Consider the following 21330-nt stretch of genomic DNA (forward strand, 5'->3'; position numbering starts at 1 on the left):
ACCAGTACAGAGGGATGGATCCTGAGAGGAGTGGTGTGAGTAGTAGATCTGTACCAGTACAGAGGGATAGGCCAACAACTGATATATGTTTCAGTAAGATTGGATGTTTTGCATTTACAGCAATGGTTATCAACTGTATTGCATGTATGGAAAGTAAATCACAGAAAATGTAAGTTGTGGTGGCAGCTGCAGTGAGGTATTTGGGTGTGCGAGACTTGACATCAGAAGAGTTACAGGTTGTGTTAAGTGGTGGTGTCCCATCCTTTCAGGTTGTTGGCCTGAGGTAGAACTAAATATATTTAAATAGTGGAGTAGGGAGATTTTGGGGAGGAGTGTTCTTTTAGAAGGTAGGGTATTTGTTTATTTGTTTCAAGCAAAGTATAAGGGAGTTGTACTCCAGTCTAGTAGGTGGCGGTAATGCAACAATTATTGGATGCCAACCGCCGTTAAACTTCATCAAAGAAGAAGTCGAAACGCGTTTCACATACTCAGATTGTCCCTCTCTTCGTGCAGTAGAAACTACGGTCGTGTATCATGCTACTTTTTCACAACAAACATTCGGAAAAAGAAATAGCTATGAATAGGGAATTGTTTTGAACATATTCAATTAATGTAGTTATTATTGATGAAAAGGTACTTTGAGTTGTTGTGATTTGTCCTGGATAACGCAAAAAAAAAATCGTGTCAACAATCTAGCCAACTTCATAGCCTCCCTCGACAGTCTGCACTACTACTGTAGCTAGCTAAATGTACTTTCCTGGTAGTGTTAAGCTTTCATATGTAAAGACATTGGTTAAGATATCTAGCTAGCTAGATAATACTTTATTAATAGCTAACTAGCAACTCACCAGAAGACATCAAAAGATTCGTATGAGATAAATCTTCATCCCTTCTCAAGATGTTTGCAGAGCTCAACAGTATTCTCAATACTAGTCCTGACAGCTTCAAGCCGGTAACCCTAACCTCACCTCTAACCGTAACCAATTTAAACCCTTATGCCTAATCCTAACCTTTGGATTTATGTGTGTTTTTTTACAGGGAGAGTTTATTTTAGTGTCTGACAAACATACAGACGCGTCCTTCCTCATTCACCATTTCCTCTCCTTTTATTTACGAGGTGAGGATTTATGTGAGTGGACTGATGTCTAGTTGACTGATACTTGTCTGTAACACCATGCCCTCTATTGATGTTGACTGTAGTGTTAGGTGAAAAGACAATAATAGAGGGAACCAATGGGGCCAAGTTGTGTACTATGATGCACTCTCATAAGTGGTCAACAATAAAAATCTTTTGAGGCCATATGTGCTCAGAATTTTTTTGTGTGATTTACAGCGGGCTGTAAGGTGTGTTTCCTGGGTCTTGTGCAGTCCTTCAGTCACTACAGTGCAATCAGTCAACGGTTGGTGAGTATACTTATCCTCCAAAACGCTGGGTTAAACTTCTGCCCAGCCCCTCTTATACATACTGTGCAAGTAAATGTGTCTTTACAGTTGTGTATGATTTGCTGTTGCTTGGTGGAGATGTATTAACTACATTTTGTATTTCATTGTGTTCCATGTTAATCAGGGTGTGAGTTTGACCCAGGCAAGGGAGAAAGGGCAGCTGGTGTTCCTAGAGGGACTAAAGGAATCCTTGGGGGTACTGCTTCAGGCCAGCAAAGGAACCCGGACAATGGACTTCCTCAGGTACCACCTGTCTGTAGTGTTGACTTCGATTAAGCCTACTCCTGGACTAAAAAGCATGTTCATTCAGTGCAGAAGCTCCATTGAAAGTGCTTTTTGGTCCTACAATATCATAGACTTTATCTGCTTCTGGGAATCCAATATGTATTGTTTGACACACTCATACACCTTTTTTTCTGATGTAATCGAAGCAGTTAATGATAGTATGAATCTGAAAATCTCTTCCTGCTTCATTTATCTCCCCCTCTATGTCCCCTTTCTTTCTTTGTCTCTCATCCCTCACCCCCTCAATCTTTCTCCCTGTCTCTCTGTTCCCTTCCACCTCTCCACAGAGATCCCAGTTCCGGCCTGCGGGGTCTATATGACTTTGTGCGGGACAATGTAAGGGGGGCAGTGGGTGGAGCTGAGGAGTGGGGTCCCCCTGTGCTCCTGGTGGATGACCTCAGTGTGGTCCTGAGTCTGGGGGTCAGTGTTGGGGCGGCGCTGGACTTCAGTCATTACTGCAGAGCCACTGTCTGCTCTGAGCTGCAGGTCAGATAATACAGTATATCACATTTACATTTGAGTCATTTAGCGGACGCTCTAATCCAGAGCAATTTAGCTAGTGCATTTATCTTAAGATTGCTAGGTGGGACAACCACATTACACAGTCATAGTAAGTACATTTTCCTCAAAGTAGAAAGGGTGGGGGGCTGTGGGATGATTTAAGATACTCTTTGAAGAGGTAGGGTTTTAGATGTTTTCGGAAGATGGGAAGGGTCTCTGCTGTCCTATCTCTAGGGGGAAGCTGGTTCCACCATTGGGGTACCAGGACAGAGAAGAGCTTGGACTGGGCTGAGTGGGAGTTGCTCTCCCATAGGGGTGAGAGGGCCAAGAGACCAGATGAGGCAGAACGGAGTGCTCGGGTTGGGGTGTAGGGTTTGAGCATAGCCTGAAAGTAGAGATGGGCAGTTCCTCTTGCTGCTCCATAGGCAAGTACAATAATTTTGTAGTGGATGCGAGCTTCGGCTGGAAGCTAGTGGAGTGTTCGGATGAGCGGTGTGACATGGGAGGCGCACGCTATCACAAGCTCGCTGTCTCTCCATTGTCTGACTCTGTTCAAATAATCACACACATTGCTCTATCTACTATCCCTTTCCCTTTTGATCTGCAGGGCAGCATGGTGATGTTGGTGCGATGTGAGGCAGAAGAAGAAGAGGAGAGTGATGATGAAGGCTCAGAGCGGCTCCTGAGGGGCCTTATACACCAGTGCAGCCTCACACTCCAAGTACAGGGTCTTCCCACCGGCTACTGCAGGGACATCCACGGACAAGTCAGATGGATTACATTATTTGTGTGTGTGTGTGTGAGAGAGTGGAAAAAAAGAGAGAAAGAGATTGCATGTTATATGTAGTAGAAAACTGTTAAACGCATTAAGCTGAACCGTACTGTGTTTGTGTGTTTCAGGTGGAAGTGTGCTGGCGAGGACAATGTGACAAGCAGCAGGCCCAGAAGAAACTCTTCCAGTACAAGGTCCATGACAAGGGGGCTTCCTTTTTCGCCAGGGGGATGTCCAGTGCAGTCCTTTGAGCCCTCAATGCCTCCCTTCCCTCACCTCTCAGTTACATGGCTCTCTGGGCTCAGCCATAGAGAATGATAGAGACCTCTAGTGGCCAAAAGGCTATATTATCATGGGCGGCTATTGGACCTCCGCCATTTTAAAGTAGTCAACCTCATGGAACTTCCAACTCCATTGGCTGATCCCTCATGGTGACTGTTGGAATCATGTCCAATTGGGTCATCAGAAGGGATCAGTCAATTGTGAAGAAGAAAATGGACTACTTCAAAATGGAGATGCCTTAATGGAGCTGCCTATGCTGTCATATATGTAATGGCACAGCTACAAAGATGGTCATGATCATGAAACAGGTCGGGATCAGTTTTGAACTGGAGATGTGGTATTGAATTGAACATTGGATTTCCGCTTTAAAACCAACCCAGCAGATGCATTGCAAAGCTGACATAGGAAGCCTGGGTGAATAGGTAATTTCTCAAGCGACATGTGAACTGACCTGACTAGGTTGCACTTGTGTTATACAAAACAATAAACGGCACTTTTAAGACCAGTGTAAGAGTTTTTTTGGGGCGTTGTTGGTCATGAAAGTAAAATACTGTGTGGTTTACAGTAGTAAAACACGTTTTCAATAATATCCAGCGCGTGTCGCTATATCCTCATGCTTTCCTGTCTTGGGTGAAGTAAAGGGTGAGAGGTCGACAATTCACGCTGCTGATGAAAATACACAGTGGTGACATGGTTCTGTTGATGCAGTCAGTTTTTTCCAGTTAAGTTACTATAATAAGGAGGTTAAGACCGTACACGAATAGCTCCTGGATAGCAGGACCAGCACTCGACGAAGACACGAGAAAGTTATTCAGCCAGGCAAGTCAAGTGTAACGTAGTAGTTAGTAGCTAGTTAACTTTGGTGTGTGTTAACTTCGGTAGCTAATTGACTCGATTAGCCAGCAAAGCGGCCAATAATAATCTTTAAACTAGCTAACGAAGTTAGACGGGTAGAACCTAGATTGACGATATATTTTTTCGACCTAGGGTAGAACTTATCTGTGTTTGGCGGGGGGATGAACGCGGGACTCCCGCGATTAGGTGTTTTTTGGTAGCTAACGTTATAGCCAGCGAAGTTCGCTTAACTAATAGCTATAAACAGACTGTCAGTGGCATTACTCGGCAAATCGCTAGCTAATGTGATTATCTAATTGCTAGCTGCCTGCCATACTATCAGCGTAAGGTCAACAACCCTGCCTTGCTGTCATGGATACGTTGCTGGTGTTGGTTGGCATCATTCAGCAAAGTGTTAACAAGCATTTACCATATCTGCTAACAGAAGCTAACGACGTTACGCTTGATTCAAGCGTTGAAGCTGATTTTACAACGTTCCATATTGCAGAATTATGGATTAACATTGTTTTTGACATTTCAGTTGTATATGGTAATACGAAGGAAGTAAATATTGGCTAGGTAGTGGCATTCAAATTAAGTTGCCCTGCATTCGCTAACGTTAGCAAGCTAAGTAGCACCTGTTAAAGCTAACGCTACTGGTGACTCGTTTGACAGCGCGCCCTCGGGAGGCCTGTAAAGTTTGTTCTCATGGCAGAAAACTAACACCAATTATTCACCCATTTAATTAATTACCATTAATCTAAGCATTGGGAAAACTTTCACACAATTGATTTGAATGAGATCATGTGCAGGGATATTTATTGTGTTGCATCACCATCGCCACCCTCACCTACTGTGTTCACAGACGAGGGTGGCAGTGTTTCTGAATTATGTTTTGGCAGTAGTACTAACTGTAATTGGTACCAAATTGTGAAATTAAAATGTAGTTAATTTTTTTCTGTCTGGGGAATTTATATTGTTACAGAGCTGCGCCACACCAGTTGGTTAACGTTGACCAAATGCAATTTGATTGGTCAACAGCTATTAAGTAACTGTGTATTTGGGCCTTTGTCACTAAAATTGCTTTGACATTTGAAAACGGTCTGTTTTGTAGGCCTGGCCCAAACTTGTGTACTCTGTCACCTCTGACTGCATCGCAAATGGCCTAAAACATACTGTTGAGGTGCCAACTTGTTAAGCACATTTGTATTCCTGAACTTATTTAGGCTTGCCATTACAGTGGTTGAGTACTTATTGACTCAAGACATTTCAGCTTTCTTTTTAAATTACATTTGTAAAAATGTCAAAAAACACAATTCCACTTTGACATTATGGAGTATTGTGTAAGAACCTTATTTCTCACCAACTTTGTGCACACATTTGTTTACATTCCTGTTAGTGAGCATGTTTTTCTTTGCTAAAATAATCCACCCACCTGACTGGTGTGGCATATCAATAAGATGATTAAACAGCATGATCATTACACAGGTGCACATTGTGCTGGGGACAAAAGGCCACTCTAAAATGTGCAAGTTTTGTCACACCATACAATGCCAAAGATGTCTTAAGTTGCGGGAGTGTGTAATTGGCATCCTGACTGCAGGAATGTCCATCAGAGCTGTTGCCAGATAATTTAATTAGAATTTCTCTGCCGTAAGCACAATAGGTTATGTTTTAGAGAATTTGGCAGTATGTCCAACCGGCCTCAACCGCAGATAGCGTCGTGTGGGCGAGCAGTTTGCTGACGTCAACGTTGTGAACAGAGTGCCCCATGGTGGCGATGGGGCTATGGTATGGGCAGGCATAAGTTACAGACAACAAACACAATGACATTTTATCGATGGCGATTTGAATGCACAGAGATCCTGTGACGATCCTGAGGCCAATTGTCGTGCCATTCATCCACTGCCATCACCTCATGTTTCAGCATAATAATAAACGGCCCCCTGTGGCAAGGATCTGTAATCAATTCCTGGAAGCTGAAAATGTCCCAGTTCTTCTATGACCTGCATACTTACCAGACATGTCACCTGTTGAGCATGTTTGGGATGCTCTAGATCAAGGCTTGTTCCAGTTCCTACCAATATCCAGCAACTTCACACAGCCATTGAAGAGGAGTGGGACAACATTCCACAATCAACAGCCTGATCAACTCTATGCGACAGAGATGTTGTGCTGCATGAGGCAAATGGTGGTCACACCAGATACTGACCAGTTTTCTGATCCACACCCCACTACCTTTTTTTTAAGGGTACACTATATATACAAAAGTATGTGGACACCCCTTTAAATTAGTGGATTTCGCTAATTCAGCCACAACTGTTTGGTGAAGGAGGAATAATGGTCTGGAGCTGTTTTTCATGGTTTGGGCTAGGCTCCTTAGTTCCAGTAAAGGGAAATATTAACCCTACAGCGTACAATGATGTTCTAAATGATTCGGTGCTTCCAACTTTGTGGCAACAGCTTGGGTAAGGCCCTTTCCTGTTTCAGCATCACAATGCCCCTGTGCACAAAGCGAGGTCCATACAGAAATAGTTTGTAGAGATCGGTGTGGAAGAACTTGACTGGCCTGCACAGAGCCCTGACCTCAACCCCATCGAACACATTTTGGATGAATTGGAACGCCGACTCTGAGCCAGACCTAATTGCCCAACATCAGTGCCCAACCTCATTAATGATCTTGTGGCTGAATGGAAGCAAGTCCACACAGCAATGTTCCAACATCTAATGGAAAGCCTTCCCAGAAGAGTGGAGGCTGTTATAACAGCAAAGGGGGGACTAACTCTATATTAATGCCCTTGATTTTGGAATGAGATGTTTGACAACCAGGTGCCCACATACTTTGGTCATGTAGTGTTTCTGTGACCAACAGATGCATATCCGTATTCCCAGTTGTGAAATTCATAGATTAGGGTCTAATCATTTTATTTAAATGAACTGTTTTCTTTATATGAACTACAACTTGGCAAAATTGTTGAATTTGTTGTATGTTCCATTTTATATTTTTTGTGTGTGTGTGTGTATATATATATATATATATATATATATATATATATATATATATATATATATATATATATATATATATATATATATATATATATGCATACATACACAGTACTAGGCAAAGTTTGGACACACCTACTCATTCAAGGGTTTTTCTTAATTCTTACTATTTTCTACATTGTATAATAATAGTGAAGACATCCAAACTAGGAAAAAACACATGGAATCATGTAGTAACCAAAGAAGTGTTAAACAAATCAAAATATATTTTATATTTGAGATTCTTCAAAGTAGCCACCCTTTGCCTTTGACAGTTTTGCATACTCTTGGCATTCTATCAACCAGCTTCATGAGGTAATCACCGGGAATGCATTTCAATTAACAGGTGTGCCTTGTTAAATTGTGGAATTTCTGAACTTCTTAATGCGTTTGAGCCAATCTGTTGTCTTGTGACAAGGTATGGTATACTGAAGATAGCCCTATATGGTAAAATACCAAGTCCATCTTGTGGCAAGAACAACTCAAATAAGCAAAGGGAAATGACAGGCCATCATTACTTTAAGACATGAAGGTCAGTCAATCTGGAAAAGTGCAGTCACAAAAACAATCAAGCGCTATGATGAAACTGGCTCTGTTTCAGGAAAGGAAGACCCAGAGTTATCATTGCTGCAAAGGATAAGTTCAGTTGAGTAACCAGCCTCAGAATTCGCAGCCCAAATAAATGCTTCAAAGTTCAAGCAACAGACACATCTCAACATCAACTGTTCAGAGGAGACTTCGTGAATCAGGCCTTCATGGTCGAATTGCTGCAAAGAAACCACTACTAAAGGACACTAATTATAATAAGAGACTTGCACGAGCAATGGACATTATACCGGTGGAAATCTGTCCTTTGGTCTGATGAGTACAAATTTGAGATGTTTGGTTCCAACCGCCGTGTCTTTGTGAGATACAGAGTAGGTGAATGGATGAGCTCAAAATGTCTGGTTCCAACTGTGAAGCATGGAGGTGTGATGGTGTAGGGGTGCTTTGCTGTTAGGGCTTTTATTTACAGTCGTGGCCAAAAGTTTTGAGAATGACACAAATATTAATTTTCACAAAGTTTGCTGCTTCGGTGTCTTTAGATATTTTTGTCAGATATTACTATGGAATACTGAAGTATAATTACAAGCATTTCACAAGGCTTTTATTGACAATTACATGAAGTTGATGCAAAGAGTCAATATTTGCAATGTTGACCCTTCTTTTTCAAGACCTCTGCAATCTGCCCTGGCATACTGTCAATTAACTTCTGGGCCACATCCTGACGGATGGTAGCCCATTCTTGCATAATCAATGCGTGGAGTTTGTCAGAATTTGTGGGTTTTTGTTTGTCCACCCGCCTCTTGAGGATTGACCACAAGTTCTCAATGGGATTAAGGTCTGGGGAGTTTCCTGGCCATGGACCCAAAATATTGATGTTTTGTTCCCCAAGCCACTTAGTTATCACTTTTGCCTTATGGCAAGGTGGTCCATCATGCTGGAAAAGGCGTTGTTCGTCACCAAACTGTTCCTGGATGGTTGGGAGAAGTTGCTCTCGGAGGATGTGTTGGTACCATTCTTTATTCATGGCTGTGTTCTTAGGCAAAATTGTGAGTGAGCCCACTCCCTTGGCTGAGAAGCAACCCCACACATGAATGGTCTCAGGATGCTTCACTGTTGGCATGACACAGGACTGATGGTAGCGCTCACCTCTTCTTCTCTGGACAAGCTTTTTTCCGGATGCCCCAAACAATCGGAAAGGGGATTCATCAGAGAAAATTACTTTACCCCAGTCCTCAGCAGTCCAATCCCTGTACCTTTTGCAGAATATCAGTCTGTCCCTGATGTTTTTCCTGGAGAGAAGTGGCTTCTTTGCTGCTCTTCTTGACACCAGGCCATCCTCCAAAAGTCTTCGCCTCACTGTGCGTGCAGATGCACTCACACCTGCCTGCTGCCATTCCTGAGCAAGCTCTGTACTGGTGGTGCCCCGATCCCGCAGCTGAATAAACTTTGGGAGACGGTCCTGGCACTTGCTGGACTTTCTTGGGCACCCTGAAGCCTTCTTCACAACAATTGAACCGCTCTCCTTTAAGTTCTTGATGATCTGAAACATGTTTGATTTAGGTGCAATCTTACTGCCAGCAAAATCCTTGCCTGTGAAGCCCTTTTTGTGCAAAGCAATGATGATGGCACGTGTTGCCTTGCAGGTAACCATGGTTGATAGAGGAAGAACAATGATTCCAAGCACCACCCACCTTTTGAAGCTTCCAGTCTGTTATTCGAACTCAATCAGCATGACAGAGTGATCTCCAGCCTTGTCCTCGTCAACACTCACACCTGTGTTAACGACAGAATCACTGACATGATGTCAGCTGGTCCTTTTGTGGCAGGGCTGAAATGCAGTGGAAATGTTTTTTGGGGATTCAGTTAATTTGCATGGCAAAGAGGGACTTTGCAGTTAATCTGATCACTCTTCATATCATTCTGGAGTTTTTGCAAAAAAAAAAACGTTGCTTATAAAATGACCTGCTGGACAAAAAAGTTAAATATCGACTTATTGACATTTTGTACACTTTCACATTTTCAGACACACTTCTCCCATTCATTCACCTACTGTATGTTTCATGCATGTTTATAACACACAGATCCACACAATCACATTGTATACAGTTTTTTTTTTTTTAAAGCTGACATTTTATTCAACTCAGTATGTGAATGTTAAGGAGTTTTGTTTTTTTGCGCAATACACTACATAGGCCCACTGATTTTCCATTTAAATATTCATTGTGTCTCATCACTAAAGCCTTTATGACGGGTCGCTCAACGTTTTCATTGTAGTTTTTGGACCGGGTTTTTGCCATTTTCAATGATATAATAGTGGTTACTGATTGACTGGGCCAGTTTGCTCCCTGTGTGTTTGTAAATTGGTGGCTGTAAATGAGTTATGTCGCAATAAAGCCTGCAGGCATTAGTCCCAACTGACATTGACTCAAGAATGGTCTGTTCAGTTATGGGGCATTAGAGTTGAGGAGCAAGTACTCAGTTCACTATGGGAGAAGTGAGTTGAAATACCATCTTGCTGCTTCTCAATGCAGCCTAAAATCTCTGCATTTATGGTGCTACTTGCCAGGAGTCTTAGCTTTTGTACGTTGGGTTTTAAGACCCCTTACACAGGTGTGGATCATGGCAATGGACTGTATAGGATCCAGTGATGCCTTCAAACTGGGGATTTTAGGAAGCATTGTTAGGAGGTAAGCATTTATTTGGTTTACTTCAGGCACACTCTTCTTCCGAGCAGCATATGATGAAATCTTAATCCTAGTCTTGTGTAACTCTGTTACCAATTCCTCCATGAGCTAGCAAACATGTTTCTGAGAGAAGCGAGTCTGCACATTTGTTGGAAAATGTAGTCTACCGGTACGCACCATTTCACTTCTATTCATCTTATTTTCATTTCCTGGGAACTTGCAACTAGAAAAACATGTCTACAGTCCAGACAGGCTACTATGTAAAGAAGAGGTTTATGGTTTCGAGAGGCATTTTTGTCCCTGACTTTCTCGCACATGTGCTTTTGGAACATAACGACATGCTCTGTTTTGTCAGAAGCTGTATTGTTTGCTGTATGAGTGGTTAAGCAGGTAGGCCTACTGAAGGTGACCTGCTGCCCCCTCCCTGAGCTGGGCTACTGGAATACATAGTGGCACATGTCTCGACTTGGCATCATAAAGTCTCTGTGGTGTTGCTGGCTGGGTCCAGTTGTTTTTTTTGTTGCTTAAAATGCCTCATAGTCTGAGGTATGCACTGACTCACTATCATGTGCAGACTGACTTGACTGCCTGCCTGATGTGTGTACAGAGTGTTACCTGTTAAGTCTGCCTCACCCGTGTAGCTGCAGGATGGAGAGACTAGGGGAAAAGAGGTAGAGAGGGTGGGGGCGTAGACCTGTGAGCGTCGTTGTGGCGTTTCCCATCCTGGATTAACTCACTGACGGAGATGATGTTGAGCACCTGCCAACTCAGGCCTCGCTTTCCTGCACCACAACACCAGGGAAGGACCGAGGAGATGGACGCACAGGGCATAATGGGACCTACAAGCTAGATATCAGGTCAATATGTAGAGCAAAGTAGAAATGGGGTGAGTCAAGGCATTCGAGGTCTCTTTGATTAAATTCAACCCTCGGTTTACCCTCTACCCATTGTGTTGGTATGTGTGTTGTGCTGCCTGCTGTGTTTACTGTATATAGAGTATTTATAGTGGAAGATCAAGCCGCTCCAGAGGTAGGCTAAATTCCCCAGAGGAATGTTTTCCAGAGTTCTCAGGGGGTAGAGCTGAGCCAGTCAATCACACTTTGGCTGTGGTGCCTGGAATAGGACTCTGTTGTTTTAAGCCAAGGATCTTTGTGAAACCTTTTAAAATCTGGTGCTTTTGGGGGACAAAGGCCAAACAGGCATGAGAGGCAGCCAAGCTTCCCTCTGAACAAGTACTGGGATAGAAATGCACTTTTTCCGATATCTATGGTGTTTCTGATGGGACAGGGAGTTAGAGGGCTTCTCTTTGGTTTCTGCAGTGTGTGGCCATACAGGGGTTTGAGGTGTTTTGTGTAATAAATTGGTAATAAGGCAGACCCGTCCAAAGCAACATGAACACAGGCTACGTTCAGCAGCAGCTGATTATGTGATGAGTGCTGAGTATCCTCCAGGGTTGAGGCCAATTCAAATTGAGGAAGTAAAATGGAATTCCAATTCAATAATAGAAAAAAATACCTATGTTCATTGCTTTAATCCAAAGCTTTTCCATTCATTCATTTTAAATTCAAATCACTTCCTGAATTGACTGCATTCAATTTGAACCCCAACCCAGGTATCCCCTGAGTTTGTATTAACCCACACCTCTCGTCTCTGTGGTTCCCTAGGTCCCTGGATGCCCCGCGGCGCTTGGTCCTCGCCCACCCGCGCACCGCGCCCCCCGATGGCCGGCAGCTGACCCCGCCCCCCAGGATGACGGTGAGAGAGCGGCTGCGGGAGAAGATCTCGGCGGCGTTCTACCGCCACGGGCTGCTGTGCGCATCCTATCCGGTGCCCATCATCCTCTTCACCTCCGCCAGTATCCTCGCCTGCTGGTACGTCTGAGGAAGGGATGTGTGTATGGGGAGGGATGTTCTGGGGATGGGCTTTCTGGGGATGGGCATCTTCAAGAGATGATGTGAGTTCTTGTACTGCTTTCTCTGAACACGTTCATTTTTGGTGTAAGGCAAGTTGTGAAAGGATTGTATCTATTTTTTTTATCAACATGGGCAGAGGTGAGATGGTAGGTCAGGAGAAGAGAAGTGGATGGATGAAAATAAAAAGAGGTAAACAACAGAGCTGGGAGAAAAAGGAGCAGACCCTGCAAAACCCAGTCAACTAAATGAAACGGCCGTAGCCATACACATAAATCAGCACTCGGGAACAGAACACACACTTTTCCACCTCAGAGTTCCACATTAGAGGTCAACCCTGTCACAGATGAGAAGTCAGGACAGGATGGAACGAAAACGGTACAGCATGGAACCGTGGAGGCAGCAGTGCAGTGCCAAAAGCACGGCTGGCTGACGGCTGCACTGAGTGCAGGGAATTAAGGGGGTGGGATCAGAGTTAAAAAGAGAGACACAGCAGAGGGCTGTGAGAAAGTGACCCCTGGAGAATAGGCCTATCTGTGTGTGCCTGGCCCTCCATCTGCCTCCCAGGAGGTGGGGGCTCCTGCTGCAAAACAAAAGCCCTTTGTGGCAGTACAGTGACCTTAGAGAGGGAGGGAGAGCGAGTGGGAGAGAGGGTGTAGTGTCCTCAAAGAGAAATCTGTATCCCGTGGCCCCGGGCCTAACAGGCTGCCAAAGAACCAGGATGAAAGAGTGTTAAAGCACTTACTGAGCAACACTGTCAGTCACGTCACTATTAAAAAAACACAAGCATTTCACTACACCCGCAAAAACATCTGCTAAATATGTTTGTGACCAATAAGATTATATTTATTGTACTATACTTTGGAACTATGCAAGCTGCACATATTGATGTGGTGCAGGTCAGGATACTGAGTCAGTGTTTAGTGTGTAGAACACCCAGAAACGTTTCAGTGTGTTCAGTCCTCACATGAAAATCAATTTCCCAATGACCTGTTGGAATCTTTAGTTAATTATTCAAGAGGTTTGAAATGCTTTTGCTTGTCTTTGGAGGGTGGGCTACAACTTCTCAGCAATAGAGCTAGGCCTATACCCTTCTCAGTGGGGTAATGAAATAACACAATTGTAGATTTCCACTCACAAGGTCTGGATATTTATAGAACTAGGTGGCACAGAGATTTTAACTGGCTATGGTTGGCATCATCCAAATGTGTACCTACCTTCATCCCTTTGCTACAGTATTGCCAGGCTGTCATCATAATTTCCGGTCGTGGTAAAGTGTACCCAATGGCCTGACAGAGACAGACAAATGCAGCACTGTCACTCTGGCTGAATTTTGGAGGCGCCCTTGAACGTAATGGGCTTGTTGGTTTTCTTTGTGTGTGTGTGGGTTTTCTCATTTAAAATGAGTTTGTTTGCAGGGCAAACGGGCCCTAGAAAGTGGGCCTTGAGTGAAGATGATGACAAACTGGGATAAAAGGTTGTAGTTACCTACTCATGCATTAGGGTGGAATTAGTGGGCATTAGTTAGACTCATATTTTAAAAACACACCAGCAGTGGCACCGACTTCTTCTTTTTTCTCTCTTACAGACATTCTCACACTCAGGGATGCTTATATACACATACATGTGTTATTATACTGAACAACAATATAAATGCAACATGTAAAGTGTTGGTTTCATGGGCTAAAATAAAAGATTGCAGAAATTCTGTCCAATTTTGTGCACAAATTTGTTTACATCCCTGTTCGTGAGCATTTCACCTTTGCCAAGATAATCCATCCACCCAACAGGTGTGGCATATCAAGAAGCTAATTAGAGAGCATGCTCATTACACAGGTGCACCTTGTGCTGGGGACAATAAAAAGCCACTCTAAAATGTGCAGTTTTTTCACACAACACAATACCACAGATGTATTAAGTTTCGAGGGAGTGTGCAATTGGCCCACATTCTGCTTCTTCACATGTGGGATTGTCTGAGACCAGCCATCCGGACAGCTGATGAAACTGTGGGTTTGCAGAACCGAAGAATTATTGCACAAACTGTCAGAAACCACCTCAGGGAAGCTCATATGCGTGCTCGTCATCCTCACCAGTGTCTTGACCTGACTGCAGTTTAGCATCGCAACCAACTTCAGTTGGCAGATGCTCACATTAGATATCCAATGCGGACAATGAACACAATCGCATTTTATCGATGGCGATTTCAATGCACAGAGATCCTGAGGCCCATTGTCGTGCCATTCATCCGCTGCAATCACCTCATTTTTCAGTATGATAATGCACAGCCCCATGTCGCAAGGATCTGTACACAATTCCTAGAAGCTGAAAATGTCCCAGTTCTTCCATGGCCTGCATACTCGCCTGCAGACATGTCACCCATTGAGCATGTTTGGGATGCTCTGGAACGATGTGTACGGGAGCTTGTACCAGTTCCCGCCAATATCCAGCAACTTCGCAATAGCCTGATCAACTCTATGCTAAAATGTCGTGCTACATGAGGCAAATAATGGTCACACCAGATACTGACTGGTTTTCTGGTCCCTGTTGGGCTTTAACTTATGAAATCTTTTGACTGATTCTGTTATTAACCATCCGCAAATTACTACCATTTCTTTTAAGGTATCTGTGACCAACTGATGCATATATGTATTCCCAGTCATGTGAAATCCATAGATTAGGGCCTGAATTTATTTCAATTGACTGATTTCCTTATATGAACTGTAACTCAGTAAAATCTTTGAAATTGTTTTTGTTCAGTGTACATACATTTAACTGTAGGGCAATGATCATTTTGGTAGAGGGTGTATATTTTAGTGCTGTGATAAGATTTCGTAATACTCAGGCCTGTAACTAATATTCAGACCCAACTGTCACTTGTTCTCCAATCCCATGTTCTCCCATGTCGACGCTCTCTCCCCCCTCTCTCAGTTACCCCCTGCTGCGGCTGCCTCTGCCGGGAACCGGGCCGGTGGAATTCACCACACGGGTCCGAGATTACACCGTCCCTTCCCATGAGCCCCAGGGAGACCTCGGCGAGCGGCCTGACTGGGTAAGACTCATGGTTAAAAGATCACCCCACTTACAGTACCTACATGGCTTGACTGTTGACATGGTACATTTGTAACATCATAATCTTTCAAAATTAAACTAACACCACCAAGTACCATTTGAATTACCAACTGAAAAAGGGACTGTAAAATAACTAACTCATTCGCTTCTCTGCCATGTTTTTCAAAACCCTCTATGGCTCTGTTCCTCCAGTATCGGGGTCCTCCGGTGGCCTACATCCAGCCGGTCCTGGTGAAGGCAGCTGTGTCTCCCTGGGACAGTACGCTGGTCCCTGTGGACGTGTTCCGCTCCCCACTGGGCCGCGTATTCAGCCTGCTGGAGGAGATCCGCAACCATGTACACGACGACGGGTATGTGGGAAACTACACACGCACATCCGATGTCTCTCCCCCACCTTTAGCTTGCTCTATCTTAAAATGCACCTTGACTTGACCGGACTTACCTCTCGTCTCTTTGCAGTTCTGGGGTCAGGAGCTTGGAGGCGCTCTGCCTGCAGGTGACGGACCTGTTGCCGGGGTTACGGCGTATGCAGAGAGTGCTGCCGGAGCACGGTTGTCTGCTGGTCTCCCCCGGCAACTACTGGCAGAACCAGCGGGAGCTGTTTGACTCTGACCCCGACCTGCTGAAGACCGTCCACCAGCACGAACCCAAAGGACTGCACACCTCCGCCACTCTTAGAGGTAGAGAGGGGAGGAAGAGAGGGAAGGGGTGAGGTAAATGGAGGGCAGAGCAGAGCAGAGCAAGAATGAGCTAATGCTCATTGAGCCCCAACCAGAGCGTGTGAGCAGAGCCGCTAATGGTGCTTGCGCTCGATGTCCTTCCCTCTAAAAACCCGCTCCAAATTCGCTCCATCTATTAAAATCACAATTTAACCAACACCCATCTATTTTTGTGACTACCTGGACCTACAAATCAAATTGTATTTGTCACATGCGCCGAATACAACAGTAGACCTTACAGTGAAATGCTTACTTACAAGCCCTTAACCAACAATGCAGTTTTAAGAAAAATAAGTGTTAAAAGTATTTGCTAGTGAAAAATAACAAATGATTGAAGAGCAACAATAAAATGACAGTAGCGAGGCTATATTGAACTTTTATTTAACTAGGCAAGTCAGTTAATTAAGAACATATTCTTATTTACATTGACGGCCTATATACAAGGAGTACCGGTACAGAGTCAATGTGCAGGGGCACAGGTTAGTCGAGGTAATATGGGTAATATCTACATGTAGGTAGAGGTAAAGTAACTATGCATAGATAATAAACAGAGAGTAACAGCAGTGTGGGGGTGGGGGGTTCAATGCAAATAGTCCGGATAGCCTTTTGACTTGGGGGTAGCAGCTGTTAAGAAGCCTTTTGGACCTAGACTTGGCACTCTGGTAGCGGTGCAGTAGCTGAGAGAACAGTCTATGACTAAGGTGACTGGAGTCTTTGGCAATTTTTAGGGCCTTCCTCTGACACCACCTGGTATAGAGGTCCTGGATGGCAGGAAGCTTGGCCCCAGTGATGTACTGGGCCGTACGCACTACCCTCTGTAGTGCCTTTTTGAGGATCTGAGGACCCATGCCAACACGACTGTGTTGTTGTGTTTGGATAATGATAGTCATTGGTGATGTGGACACTAAGGAACGTGAAGCTCTCAACCTGCTCCACGAGAGCCCGATCGATGAGAATGGGGACGTTCTCGGCCCTCCTTTTCCTGTAGTCCACAATCAGTCCAGGATCCAGTTGCAGAGGGAGGTGTTTAGTCCCAGGGTCCTTAGCTTAGTGATGAGCTTTGAGGGCACTATGGTGTACCAATTGTTTTTTTAAGTATTGAAACTAAACCATATGGATTTGAATGAAAGGTATTTGAATAAACATGTAAAGGTGAATGTAAGAAGCGAACATCATTTAAAATAGGCTACATGTCATATTAAACAGCATATAAACACTCTAAATAGGTCAGGAGCCAGACAGGGAGCCTAAGAATGAACAAAAATGAATTATTTAGGCTATTATTTCAATTATTTCAAGGCTATAGCTTATAAAGAAATACATTATGAAGCATTTGTGAATGCGACACCAGGCTGGTAGGGACATAAAGCAGAGAATTCCCTCTCCACGCTTGCAGAGCAACTGGGGATGCTAAACACCCTTTTGGCCACTCTTGCCAGCCTGAGCTGCGATGTTTTAAAAATGTTCTATAGGTAGGCCTAAATGTTTTTAGGCAAAATAAACCAAGCAAAACGGAAAGCTCCTTGAAAGTGGGGATGTAACATTACCAGGCCTATTGGGCCAAAATATTTATGGACTATTTTATAGATCTCTTTTAAGAGATCAGATTTTTTTTGTTTATAAATACTTTGCTACAACGACACACTTTAGTTATCTACAAACCTTGTTCCTTTCTTTTAGCATGTGCATGTAGTAAGTATACTATCATGCTTTCAGTTAACGTGTCAGATTCCACAATGATTCTGTGGTTGTAGACTCTACATCACCACACTCCCTCTCTTGCTTTCGGTCCTCATCTTCGTCAGTCACCTTGATTTTGCACCTGTGTGTTTTATCAGTTTCTTTATAAAAATATTTAGTGAACTCCATAGCTATAGCTAAAGCATGGGCATATAGCAACACACAAGTAGACTACAACTGCATGCTGGGCTGGACATGCCCTGAGCTCCTGAAGTGAGCTCTACTTTATTGGAGCGAAATTAGAGCGGGCAAGACGCTCCAGCCTTTTGGAAATCTCACTCCGTGCTCCAGTCAAATTGGGCACGCTCCTCACTGCTCACATACACTGGCCCCAACTAGTGTCAGGCAGACTGGTAATGCTGATATTGTTCAATGCTGTGTGTGTGTGTGTGTGTGTGTGTGTGTGTGTGTGTGTGTGTGTGTGTGTGTGTTAGACCTGCTGTTTGGCGTCCCGGTGAAACACACAGGGGTGAGTCTGTACAGCAGGAAGAGGGTGGTCACCTACACCATCACCATGGTCCTGGGCAGCTACGACGCCAGGTTCCTGTCTAGCCTGCGTGCGCGTCTCCGCCAGCTACACCCCTCGGTGAACTGCAGCCTACGCGAGGACCACATGGTGCACGTGCACTTCAAGGAGGAGATAGGCATGGCCGAGCTCATCCCTCTGGTCACCACCTACATCATACTGTTTGCCTACATCTACTTCTCCACACGTAAGTCTCCGACTGGAGTCTGGGTGCTACGGGGGCATCTCAATAGTCTAGAGGTTCACTTCATCTGCACTGATCTGAAAGAGTTGGCTTAGTTTCAATTAGTTAAAGATGCATCCTTCTTTCCATCCCTCCTTCCTTGAAGTAATGTGTCCCATTACTAAGGCCGGTGGGGGGAAATTTGTTTCAAATAAAATGCTGAAGTCGACTTTCTTGCTTTGGGGGCCCCTCGTTTTCTCTGGAATATTGTGCCCGGTTAAGCCCACAGAGCCAAGACCCAGATTAGTGTGTGTGTTTGACCGAGTCCTAGCCAAGGCTGTTCCTGTCTAGTGCAGGGATAATCCCCTATACAGGAACACTGTAGTCCACCATACAAATCTACCATGATAAGACTCACCAACAATATGCTGACACACACACACACACACACACACACACACACACACACACACACGTGCAGTCTACTGTACACAAACCACATTTCAACATTTCAAAGAGCTGCATAAACTCTCATGCTCAGAGACATTCTTCTTTGTAGTGTGTGTAAACTCTGTCTATGTTAACTCTTTCCTCTCAGACAAAGTCTACACACTGAGAGGTTAAAAGAGTTAACATAGACAAAGTAAACTCTACACACCGAGAGGAAACTCTGTCTATGTTAACTCTTTAGACAGAGTCTATGTTAACACACTATGTTAACTCTTTCTCTCTCGTGTGTGTAGACTCTGTCTAGACTCTGTCTATGTTAACTCTTTCCTCTCGGTGTGTGTAGACTCTGTCTATGTTAACTCTTTCCTCTCGGTGTGTGTAGACTCTGTCTATGTTAACTCTTTCCTCTCGGTGTGTAGACTCTGTCTATGTTAACTCTTTCCTCTCAGTGTGTGTAAACTCTGTCTATGTTAACTCTTTCCTCTCGGTGTGTGTAGACTCTGTCTATGTTAACTCTTTCCTCTCGGTGTGTGTAGACTCTGTCTATGTTAACTCTTTCCTCTCGGTGTGTAGACTCTGTCTATGTTAACTCTTTCCTCTCAGTGTGTGTAAACTCTGTCTATGTTAACTCTACTTCTTCCTCTCTCCAGGTAAGATTGACATGGTGAAGTCAAAATGGGGCTTGGCGCTGGCTGCCGTGGTAACAGTGCTCAGCTCTCTGCTTATGTCTGTGGGGCTCTGCACCCTGTTCGGCCTGACGCCCACACTCAATGGAGGGTAAGAAACACACACACACAACAAAAGCATGCCCACACACTTACTAACTCACACACACACTCACCCTAAAATCCCCTGACCATCTCCTGCTCATTGAGCTGTATGGATTACTGTGGGACTGCAGATGTTAATGTACAGTGAGTGACAGGGGACTGTGTTTACCAAGGGCAACAGATGTGGACTTAAAGGGGAGGAGGGATTCTTAAGAGGGCGGGGATAGATATTGATGTGGCGTACCTGGCCAATCACACCCAGCTTATTGGAATGTAAAGGATGGCATGACCATCTCACACCATCCAAATCTCATTGATCAAGATTCCAGGGTCCACACGCACATAGACCTACATACCCACTGTTGTGCATATTGACACAATGGCCACATAACAACGTGCGTTTAGTCGTTATCTTCTGTGGTGAAGTTTTGTTCCGTACTGACCTCCAACCCTTATCTTCACGTGTCATGATAGCATATCTCTGATTTACTGTCCGTCAAACCTTGTTTGTCTTCAATCGTCCCTTCTCTCTTTCTTCATCTGTACTCTTGTCTACTAAATGTCCCATTTCCTATTTTTAACCTGTTTTTTTTATTTGCACAACAAACATAATGACAACAATCAAATCAATCAAATTGAAAAACCTGACCTCTCTCCCACCCTAACATCCAAATTTGCATCAATCACCTGATCCACAAATAAGTACTCTGAGAGCACTGGTTACTCAAATGAGATGATGAAGTATTATTCACAACAGCCTTGTAATCATGTTGTCTCTCTCTCTGTCAGTGAGATCTTCCCCTATCTGGTGGTGGTGATAGGGCTGGAGAACGTCCTGGTTCTCACCAAGTCTGTGGTGTCCACCCCTGTTGACCTGGAGGTCAAACTACGCATCGCTCAGGGTAAGAGTGTGTGTGTGGGTTGGTTCTTCTATCCCCATAAGTCCCCACAAGGATTAGTAAAACAAGGATAATTCTCTTTCCCATGGCCCCATGAGGACAAAGGGTGTTTTAAGGGTGCCTCCTGAGTGGTGCAGCGGTTTAAGGCACTACATCGTGATTGAGGCGTCGCTACAGACCAGGGTTCGATCCCGGGCTGTTTTGCAGCCAGCTGCAACCGGGAGACCCCTGAGACGGCACACAATTTGCCCAGCGTCGTCCGGGTTAGGGGAGGGTTTGGCCGTCCGGGATGTCCTTGTCCCATTGCGCTCTAGCGACTCCTTGTTGCGGACCGGGCGCATGCACGCTGACTTCGGTTTCCTCCGATATATTGATGCGGCTGGCTTCTGGGTTAAGCGAGCAGTGTGTCAAGAAGCAGTGCGGATTGACAGGGTTGTGTTTCGGAGGACGCATGGCTCTCGACCTTCGCCTCTCCCGAGAGCGTATGGAGTTGCAGTGACGGACAAGACTGTAACTACCAGTTGGATATGACAAGATCGGTATATATGGAAATTAATTTTAGGTCCACAAGAGGATAGAAGAACAAAACGTGTGTGTGTGTGTGTGTGTGTGTGTGTGTGTGTGTGTGTGTGTGTGTGTGTGTGTGTGAGAAATCCAAGCATTTGTTAATGTGGTATTGTGTTGTCCCTCTC

At 44.4% G+C, this 21330-nt stretch overlaps 2 protein-coding genes across 5 annotated transcripts in view; both read left to right on the forward strand.

Moving 5' to 3' along the window:
• Positions 1 to 489: 489 nt before the first annotated feature.
• elp6 (elongator acetyltransferase complex subunit 6) lies at positions 490 to 3788 on the forward strand. The gene is made up of 7 exons (XM_024394983.2): positions 490 to 952; positions 1039 to 1117; positions 1334 to 1404; positions 1568 to 1686; positions 2016 to 2214; positions 2837 to 2995; positions 3130 to 3788. The coding sequence occupies exons 1-7, from the start codon at positions 899 to 901 to the stop codon at positions 3250 to 3252; spliced, it is 804 nt and encodes a 267-aa protein (XP_024250751.1). The 5' UTR covers positions 490 to 898; the 3' UTR covers positions 3253 to 3788.
• A 128-nt stretch (positions 3789 to 3916) lies between these two features.
• LOC112229134 (sterol regulatory element-binding protein cleavage-activating protein-like) overlaps positions 3917 to 21330 on the forward strand; it is a 30160-nt gene continuing 12746 nt past the window's right edge. Inside the window, exons 1-8 of one of the 4 annotated variants that reach the window (XM_042311339.1) lie at positions 3917 to 4102; positions 12057 to 12263; positions 15231 to 15351; positions 15564 to 15721; positions 15831 to 16051; positions 18265 to 18543; positions 19620 to 19746; positions 20529 to 20641. In XM_042311339.1, coding sequence (XP_042167273.1) covers positions 12142 to 12263; positions 15231 to 15351; positions 15564 to 15721; positions 15831 to 16051; positions 18265 to 18543; positions 19620 to 19746; positions 20529 to 20641 — 1141 coding nt within the window. In that variant the 5' untranslated portion in view covers positions 3917 to 4102; positions 12057 to 12141. Of the gene's footprint in view, positions 4103 to 10143; positions 10396 to 11015; positions 11279 to 12056; positions 12264 to 15230; positions 15352 to 15563; positions 15722 to 15830; positions 16052 to 18264; positions 18544 to 19619; positions 19747 to 20528; positions 20642 to 21330 lie in introns of those variants that run through there. The other 3 variants (XM_042311341.1, XM_042311328.1, XM_042311332.1) reach the window with 3 other exon arrangements.

This window comes from Oncorhynchus tshawytscha, linkage group LG03 (genome assembly GCF_018296145.1).
Source record: "Oncorhynchus tshawytscha isolate Ot180627B linkage group LG03, Otsh_v2.0, whole genome shotgun sequence".
In the NCBI taxonomy this organism is placed as follows: domain Eukaryota; kingdom Metazoa; phylum Chordata; class Actinopteri; order Salmoniformes; family Salmonidae; genus Oncorhynchus; species Oncorhynchus tshawytscha.

Bases quoted from the DNA above. Each gene is read 5' to 3' on its own strand.
- elp6 (XM_024394983.2), top strand. From the start codon at position 899: ATGTTTGCAGAGCTCAACAGTATTCTCAATACTAGTCCTGACAGCTTC. The intron at 1,118-1,333 runs GTGAGGATTTAT...TGTGATTTACAG, and splicing joins CCTCTCCTTTTATTTACGAG to CGGGCTGTAAGGTGTGTTTC. The intron at 1,687-2,015 runs GTACCACCTGTC...ACCTCTCCACAG, and splicing joins CGGACAATGGACTTCCTCAG to AGATCCCAGTTCCGGCCTGC.